This window comes from Ahaetulla prasina, chromosome 1 (genome assembly GCF_028640845.1).
Source record: "Ahaetulla prasina isolate Xishuangbanna chromosome 1, ASM2864084v1, whole genome shotgun sequence".
NCBI lineage: Eukaryota > Metazoa > Chordata > Lepidosauria > Squamata > Colubridae > Ahaetulla > Ahaetulla prasina.
In genome coordinates, this window is record NC_080539.1 from 59,611,606 (window position 1) to 59,621,452 (window position 9,847).

The 9,847-nt window shown below is 42.6% G+C and overlaps 1 protein-coding gene across 2 annotated transcripts in view; it reads left to right on the top strand.

Moving 5' to 3' along the window:
• Positions 1-9,847, top strand: part of SPATA17 (spermatogenesis associated 17) — a 113,702-nt gene that overhangs the window by 26,121 nt on the left and 77,734 nt on the right. For both annotated transcript variants that reach the window (XM_058165423.1, XM_058165424.1), the window contains exon 5: positions 7,164-7,267. In XM_058165423.1, the coding sequence (XP_058021406.1) occupies positions 7,164-7,267 (104 nt within the window). The remainder of the gene's footprint in view (positions 1-7,163; positions 7,268-9,847) is intronic.

The following is a 9,847-nucleotide window of genomic DNA, read 5'->3' on the forward strand; positions in this document are numbered from 1 at the left end:
TATCAAAGTAGTGTCATCAACATAGCACAGACTGCTGATGTTTTTTTCTCCCAGATTTAAAACTACCCTCTTTTTTTCATGTCCAACTTCCCTTATTATATATTCAACATACAGGTTGATTAATTAAGGAGAGAGTATACAGTCTAGTCCCATTTTTTTGCTGACCTGGAGCCGGTGTTTTTTATCATGTTCTCTCTGGACTCTGGCTTCTGGCCCAGTTGTTTTACACGAGTACTATAGGATGTTCTGGGATTCCCATTTTTTTATTATTATTTTTTTTGTTTACATTTATATCCTGCCCTTCTCCGAAGACTCAGGGCGGCTTACAGTGTATAAGGCAATAGTCTCATTCTATTTGTATATTTTTTACAAAGTCAACTTATTGCCCCCCCAACAATCTGGGTCCTCATTACCTTATAAAGGATGGAAGGCTGAGTCAACCTTGGGCCGGGCTTGAACCTGCAGTAATTGCAGGCTACTGTGTTCTAATAACAGGCTTCTTAACAGCCTGAGCTATTCCGGCCCCTAATGTATTCTTAAATACATTCCACATCTTGACGTAATATACCTGAAAGTCTCTCTATTGTAAACATAATGACTTCTTTTACTATTCTTTGGCTTCCCCAATTATCCGGCATATAAGAGCAATATTGTCTCTTGTTCTTTGTCCCTTTCTAAAATGTCTATGGCTATCTGGCATTTTCTTTTCCATGTTGGATCGTCAGTATACAAAAGATGTAGGGCATATAGAGGCCTGAATGCATTGGAAAATGCAATGATTAAAATTAGTAAGGCTTACATAAACAGACTCCTCCCCCCAAACATACATGCTATATAGCTGGGGTACCCAACCTTTTGGACCTCAGGGACCACCAAATTAATAATTTTAAATCCCGTGGACCACTAATATGATCTGCCTAATGACTGGCTGGGTGGGTGTGGTTAGGTGGTCATGTGACTGAGTGGGCGTGACCAACTCAATGTCACTCACATCAAGGGGCACCTCGCAAGCCTCTACTCGCCCCTCCCCTCCCAGCCCCTCCATGCCTCCTCGCCCAGGCTCCTTGGGGCCCCAGTAGGAAGCAGTAGTTGGAGCTAAGCAGCAACCATGAGAAAGAGTTGGCAAAACAGCTGGCTCAGTTCAAACTGGAACTGACAGAGAAGGAGGCTCAGCAGAAGCACTTCACTGAGGACTAGGAGCATAGGATTTCCAAGCAGAGGGAAAACCTGCGGGAGGGCAAGGCCAGGTACCGGCACCTGGAGGCTTAGCAGGCTGAGATGGTCAGCAAGTTCCAGGCCATGGAGCAGTCCCACTGGAACAAGGATCTCTGGCTCTTCTCCACCAGTGGCATTTTCCTCCAGCCTTTGCCCAAAGCCCCACACCAGAAGGCTGAAGCAGAGCCCGAGTTGGAATTTCTGCCCCACTCCAACCCACACAAAAAGACCCCGAAGGGGGAGACTCTCTGCAGCAAGCCAAACGTTCATTTCATGTATCCGTCCCAGGTGCCATAGTTTGAGGACTCCCGATTTAGTGCAATATAAAAAATGCAAATAATTTTTCTGCAGCCCACCAAAATTTTCTGGTGGACCATCAGTGGTCCACGGACCACCAGTTGGTGACCACTGCTATATAGTATCTATGTTTAAGGAGTGAACACCTAAGCAGCTCTGTATGGCAATATAATATTAGTTTATACCAAACATTTTAAAAATCTAGCTGAAAAAAAATATTATTTATCTATCGGTAGTCCTTGACTTACAACAATTCATCAACCATTTAAAGTTATGGTAGTGTTGATCAATCCCCAAAGTTACAGCTGTTGGAGTCACATGATAGCAATTCTGGCACTTGGCAGCCCACCTGCACTTACAACTGCAGGGCTGCTTCAACTTCCCCTCATACCTATCTCCCTGCATCTATGGATTTTTGGTCCCCTGTACTCTGAAGTCTGTGCTGCCCTAGCTGACCTTTGTCATCTTCTGCCCTTGCTGCTGACCATGCATGCCTGCTCTGATCTTTCACAAGGTAGCTATTAGCCACACAGGTCTTGCACTGCAGTTTCCTTGTAAGACATGAGAAAGATGGTCTCTCACACGATCAGTAAAGTACGAGGAGGGGCATGACTCATCAGTAGTGAGAAAAGGAAGACAGCAAAAATAAGTTGGGATAGCAGAGGATATGGTGGCAGAGGTCTCGGAATGCAAGGTGGCTGAGCTGAGGCGGCTAAAGCTTCTCAGACAGCCAGGACACTGTTTTGCACTCCTGAGGCTTCCTGGCGTGTCTGGGCTTCACCTGTGCTTCCCAAGGTGGTTATGGATTCCTGGGATAGCTGCAGCTTTGTACTGTGTGGCTGAGGTGGCTGAGGCTTTGTGCTACGCTGCAGCTCAAGGCTTCTTGCAACCTTGGAGCTGTGGCAAACCAAAAAACTCCTGGGCTGCAGCATAGCAGGTAAGACTAGAGGTGGCAGTTCTGGGGCCACTTGCCTTTCCACAAGCAAAGGCAGAGACAGACAAGCGGGGATAGTGGAAGAGGCAGTGCCTTACTTTACTGAGGCTTAGGGCTGGGAGGGATCCCAGAATGGACTTTTTATATTCCTGGTTTCCAGACCTTTGCCAGCTACAATAGTAAAATGTAGCTATTTGGGAAAGTAGTTTGTCAAACATTTTATTTAAAATTAGAACAATATTCTAGACAAATAGCTAGCTCTTTTTCAACTGGACCAGAGGTTGAAGAATATCCATGTTTTGCTCATAGCAAATTCTTCTGAGCTTATTGTCATTCCGTCTTTCCTTTTTAAAAAGAATGATTTTCTTTTTATAATTATTTTGAAACAATATGAAAAAAGAGAAGAGAGAGAGAGAGAAGAGACCCCCTTTTATTGAACTCCTTATGTCTGAAATGTATTGGGCCTCATATCTTTTAAGTAATTTACTTCTTCCAAATGGCTTCATTGTTTTTACTTTGTTTCCTAGTTGGTTCTTAGCCTATTGAACCGATTAATATATTATTTGTCTTGGGTATCAAATATATATCGTTTGTTTTTATTTTTTTGTACTCAATTTTAACAGCCACTGTGTCTTTTAATACAAAAGTAGGATGAACATATTTTGAATTACTTAGTTAATATGGAGACATGCAAGTGAAAAATATTTTTATATACCTCCTCACGTCATTCCCCAGTATAGTTCTAGTAATTTGTTAACTATCCAAGCTCAATTTTTTAAATAGCTTTTCTAGTTTAGTCTATTATAACATTTGGGCAAAGTCAGAAATATCATTGTTATTCCCAGGAATTTTAACATTATATTTATTTGTTACAACTTTTGAATATAGAATTCATTTAATCAGAAGTTCCACAGCACTTAAACAATTTTGGGAGCACTTTTTCACTATCAAATTAAACAGCATAGTTTTTACTGGAAAAGTTTGAAGGAGCAAAGGCACAAGCGGTGTCTTTTAGCTAAGTATGTTGATATGCCTCTACCTTCTGAAAAGCTGCTAGCCTGAAGATGGTAGATAAGTAAGTTGTATATGGTGTAAAGGCAAATCCTGATTCATAACATATTTGATATGATCTCTTATCAGTATTTTCATTCTACTAAGGTAGAAATGAGATTTTTTTTTCCTGTGGAAAGACTACAGGAACAGACTTCCACTTCTCACAATCTGTTCAAAAAATTCTAATTACGTTATGATATTAGAAAAAGTGATGGATAGTGAAGCAGGTACTTTAATTAGCCTTCTCATTTGTTTGGATGAAAAGTCTTATGATTCTTAATAGGTGGAGTTGAAAATGTGGGTTTCTGTGTGATATACCAATATTGTTGTAATATGATACTTTAAAATATAAAATACAAAGAAGTCAACTACCCATTTGTTCTCTACATGTAAGTAAGTAAGTAAGTAAGTTATCTTTCTCAACTTTGATTTCCCTTATTTAGTGTAATGTTAGTGATTTATCTTTGCAGTATTATTAACAGCAAGTAGCCAAGTAACTAATGGGCATTACGGAGACCTGGCTGGGTCCAGAGGGGGGGGTTCCCCTTGTTGAACTGTGCCCTCCGGGTTTCCGAGCATTTCATCAACCGAGGGCCCAAGGTAGGGGTGGGGGGGTGGCGGTTGTCATTAAGGAAGATCTAGAGCCGAGGGAGGCCACTGTTCCTCAGATTGCCGGCTGTGAATCCCTCTATGTGAGATGGGGCCATAGGAATCAGTTGGGTTTGTTGATCGCGTACCTGGCTCCTTGCTGCGTGACCACAGCCCTGACCGAGCTGTTGGAGGTACTTGCCGGTGTGGCGGTTGAGACCCCCAGACTTATAGTCATGGGGGATTTCAATCTACCATCAGATGGCTTGTTATCGACTGCAGCTCGGGAGTTCCAGGCTTCCATGACGGCCTTGGACCTGATTCGAGTAAATGATGGCCCTACGCACATGGGAGGAGGCACGCTGGATCTAATTTATATCTCTGGACAGTGGTTAAATGATCTGGAATTAGATGATTTGGTAACAGAACCGATGTCATGGTCAGATCATTTTCTCCTTTGCCTAGACTTCCGAACCGCCACCCACCATCGCAGGGAGATGGAACCTATATGTTGGTTCCGTCCCAGGCGCCTGATGGACCCTGAGAGGTTCCTGACAGAGCTTGGGCCATTCCCTAAGGATCTGGCCGACGGCTCGACTGAGGAACTAATTGTGGCCTGGGAACAGGCCGCGGCTGGAGCCTTGGACCGTGTCGTGCCTTTGCGGCCTCTGACCCAGCGCAGATCTCGCCCGGCCCCTTGGTTCTCCGAGGGGCTGAGGGAGATGAAACGCCGGAGAAGACGCCTAGAGAGTACTTGGAGTCCAGTCGTTCCAAAGCTGATCGGACACTAGTTAGGTCCTATTCTAGGACCTACCTAGTGGCAATGAGGGAGGCGAGGCGTTCCTACGCTTCCACCCTCATTGCATCGGCAGATAACCGCCCGGCCGCCCTGTTTCGGGTGACCCACTCCCTCCTTCATCAGGAGGTGCGGGATGACCCTTTGCAGGGACGTGCCGAGAAGTTTAGTGGTTATCTATACGATAAAATCGCTCAGCTCCGGGATGGTCTGGACCGAAATTGGGATGATCCAAGCGAGGGAGAGGAGGCACGTCTTGTTGAGTCTGTTTGGGATGAGTTTGACCCTGTCGCTCCCGAGGACGTGGACAGGTTGTTGGGGAGGCTCCACGCCACCACATGTTTACTGGACCCGTGTCCTTCCTGGCTGGTACTGGCCACTCAGGAGGTGACACGAGGCTGGCTCCAGGGGATTATCAACGCTTCTTTGTTGGAAGGGGTTTTCCCTGCCGCCTTGAAAGAGGCGGTGGTGAGACCCCTCCTCAAGAAGCCCTCCCTGGACCCAGCTATTTTGGGTAATTATCGTCCGGTCTCCAACCTTCGCTTTGTTGCGAAGGTTGTAGAGAGTGCTGTGGCGCGGCAGCTACCCCAATACCTGGATGAAGCTGTCTATCTAGACCCGTTCCAGTCCGGCTTCCGACCCGGATACAGCACGGAGACAGCTTTGGTCGCGTTGGTGGATGATCTCTGGAGGGCCAGGGACAGGGGTTATTCCTCTGCCCTGGTCCTATTAGACCTCTCAGCGGCTTTTGATACCATCGACCATGGTATCTTGCTGCGCCGGTTGGGGGGATTGGGAGTGGGAGGCACCGTATATCGGTGGTTCTCCTCCTATCTCTCCAATCGGTCGTAGACGGTGTTGACAGGGGGGCAGAGGTCGGCTGCGAGGTGCCTCACTTGTGGGGTGCCACAGGGGTCGATCCTCTCGCCCCTTCTGTTCAACATCTATATGAAGCCGTTGGGTGAGATCATCAGTGGCTTCGGGGTGAGATACCAGCTGTACGCTGATGATACTCAGCTGTACTTTTCCACCCCGGGCCACCCCAATGAAGCTGTTGAAGTGCTGTCCCGGTGTTTGGAAGCCGTACGGGTCTGGATGGGGAGAAACAGGCTCAAGCTTAATCCCTCCAAGACGGAGTGGCTGTGGATGCCGGCACCCCGATTCAGTCAGCTGCAGCCGCGGCTGACTGTTGGAGGCGAGTTATTGACCCCAAAGGATAGGGTGCACAACTTAGGTGTTCTCCTAGATGAACGGCTGTCGTTTGAAGATCATTTTGACAGCCGTCTCCAGGAGGGCCTTCCACCAGGTTCGCCTGGTTCGGCAGTTGCGCCCCTTCCTTGATCGGGATGCCTTGTGCACAGTCACTCATTCACTCGTTACCTCTTGCTTGGATTATTGTAATGCTCTCTACATGGGGCTCCCCTTGAGGTGCACCCGGAGGCTTCAGTTAGTCCAGAATGCAGCTGCGCGGGTGATAGAGGGAGCTTCACGTAGCTCCCGTGTAACACCGCTCCTGCGCAGGCTGCACTGGCTACCTGTGGCCTTTCGGGTCCACTTTAAGGTTTTGGTCACTACCTTTAAAGCGCTCCATGGCTTAGGGCCTGGGTACTTACGGGACCGCCTGCTGTTACCTCATGCCTCCCACCGACCCGTACGCTCTCACAGAGAGGGACTTCTCAGGGTGCCGTCCGCCAAGCAATGTCGGCTGGCGGCCCCCAGGGGAAGATCCTTCTCTGTGGGGGCTCCCACCCTCTGGAACGAACTTCCTCCGGGTTTACGCCAAATACCTGACCTTCGGACCTTCCGCCGCGAATTGAAAACACATCTATTTATTCGCGCGGGGCTGGCTTAAATTTTATTGGTTTTAATTTTTATTATTAATTTTAATGGGGTTTTTTAGTTTTATATATTTTAAACTTTTTAGGCCAACTATATAATAAGTTTTTTAATCTGTATTTTAATTGTATATTGTACCGTTTGTTTTACCCTGGCTGTACACTGCCCTGAGTCCTTCGGGAGAAGGGCGGTATAAAAATCGAATAAATAATAATAAAATAATAATAATAATAATAATGTATGTATTTATGTCAGTATAATAATTTTAGGGAGCTTTGTATCCATATTAACGAATAGACAAATATTTACTCATGCTAACATTGAAGCAGTTGTGTTCCTTGCAGAACAGAATAAATATTTCTTATGATTTTTGGCAATTATTTCTCTATTGCAAGAAAAACCAACACTCAATGAAGCAAATATATGTACTCTTTTTTCCTCTAGATTCAAAGAAGATGGCGAGGCTATTACGTCCGAAAATATATCCATAATTATTATGCGCTAAAGAAGTACTTGGAAATTGTTGCATTGAATAATGAGATGGTCAGGTAAAAATGAAAGTACTGATAGTAAAATAGATACTTTAAAATGGTAACTTTAAAATAGATTTAAATAATTCATAGTGCTAATTAGATTATTCATGATGGAAAGAATTGCCTTTATCCCAGTACGGAAACTGGTCTATTTTATCTTCTACCTAAGTATGTTTTCAAATTATTATTTTGTTTATACCAGCATGCAGGTAAGTATGATAAAATTGAACCTATTTGAATTGCAGCAAAACTGAAATGCATAAAACAGAGAATTTCTCTGTGTAGAAAATGTACCATGGACATCCTGAGCAAGTGACTCTGCAGAATAATGCAGTACTGTTAAAAGTTTGCTATTGCAAACTATTTGTGACCTGTAGTTCTGAGTAAAGGATAAGGCAAGTCCTATGGGGCTAGATAATTCTGTGCTGCATCAGTACTATCTTTCAGTAGGTACAGCTGCCAGGTTTAAACAAGGAATACATATTGTCATCTGCTCCACTGAGAAAATCTGCCTTGAGTGGGCCAGTCCAAGATTAGTCTAATCCCTATTCCTCCATGGTGAATTTAGCTATCGATTTAAAATCAATTTTTCAAATTCCATCCTTTTTATTTCTCTGGCTTTATTTTGCTTTTTTCGGCTACAGGACTAAATCCCGAGACAGCATCTGTATCTTTGTAAACACTCGATGTGTGTTTTTCCTATTCTAATGTTAAAATAATGGGAGAAGCCTCATTTGGCAATTTTTTTTTCTTTTAAGCAACTCCGGGAGACAATTTACATTTACTTTAACCTTCTAGAAATAGTTTTTGTTCAGATGAAATATGCTGTGTTGCTATAGACCAATGTACTGTACATTTTGTTATTGTAGTGATAATGGCATTTTGCCTGGTTTAACATTCACTGTTAATACAAATAATAAACATGTAGTTAGAAATTTAATGCAATTTGGAAACATATAATTGATGTTATAGACGTGAGATCAGAAAGCTAGATGTCTGGAAAGGCCATTTTGTCATTATATTTATGTAACACATATAGGATAATGTTTTCATAGGGATACTGTGCCTCTCACAAAAGATAAATTGGTTTTATTAATTTAAAGGCTGAGTATGCATTTGCTAGAGGTGTACACTTGTAACCTATCGCCTCATATGCAAAAACTGCCCCAGGTTATGAATAAGAAAATGATTTCATGAAATTAAAAACTAGTCTCATAGATAGAGATAGGCAGCATTCATAAAATATTATGACACTCATAAAAGGTTTTTTTAGTACACTTAAGATTCCCTTTTACTGTTTCAAATACACGGTGGTTTTAACTGTTCTTTAGTGTTTTGCTGGATGCAATCAACTGAAAAATATTATTAATTCTAGAAATAGATTAAGTTCATGAGAACCTGTTAGCCACAAGCTTTTTGCTATGGCTTGTGGCATTAAACTTCATTCAAACTGGAGACCATTGGATCAGGCTAGAAATTAGGAGACAAACATGAGATTCCCAACTGTATTGGACTCATAACATGACTGTGGGAATGTTCAGAATTTTCAGAGAAAAAATAATTGGAGGAGGTGCTTGTGCTTTGCTCCCTTGTCACTTGTTCCCTTAAAATCCTTTCCAAGCTGTTCAACCTGTACTCAAGCAGCCTGAGCTGTTGAATTCACACAATTGTAAGAAAATAACTGAAGCACTATGTTTATAAGAGAAAATCACTGGATAGTACCAACAACATATGCTCCCTCCCATTAAGTATTTCTGTGGGTAGATGGAGTTTTAGATTACTTAGCATTAGCATTGATTTGTAGGTTTTTAAAAATAGTTTTATTAAAAGTACAATTAGAAAAGTAAAAACTAATATGAACTACAGTAAATATAAAAATGAGAAGTGCAGGAAAAATGAAAAAAGGAAGTAAAAAATAAAGAAGTAACTTCCCCCTTTATCACAAGTGCAATTTTAGTAAATTAACACTATGTCTCAAGATAGAACAAATGTACTCTTCTTCCCATAACTCTTTACTATTAACAAAATTCTAAGGCCTGGTCATTCATTTCTACTCAGTAAAAGTCTGTTAAGGCTACCAGAAGTAATTATATAACTACTTTAAAGCCATGATCAAATAAACTGATTCTGTATTCTTTACATGCGCTTTTAACAATCTTAACTTTTATTCTGTCAAAATAATGTCTTCTTGCTTGATTTCTTTGATCTTCTTTCATTTCTTTTCAGCAAATCATTGAAAGCTTTAACAGATCTGTTTTATAAAAAAGAAATTATCCAAATCATTATCTTGAATTAATACTTGTATGTCCTTTTCAAATATCAAGATATCAATCAGTTTTATTTGTACCTCCATCTTTTTGCATATAATTCTGTCATTTGAACACCATTCCCTCCTAGCTTCTCCGGAAAGTTAACAGCCAAAAGCTGCCTGGCAGATTGATTTAACCCCCCTTGGGACTGAGTCCCTCTGCCAAGCAGCTCTTCTGCTCTCAAAGAGGCTGACTGAAAATGTCCTTCTGTGCATGGAGTCTGGGGGAATACTTGAGCTGGACCAGCTAAATGAAACTTGATTCCCAAGGGCAAACCCCATTCAGC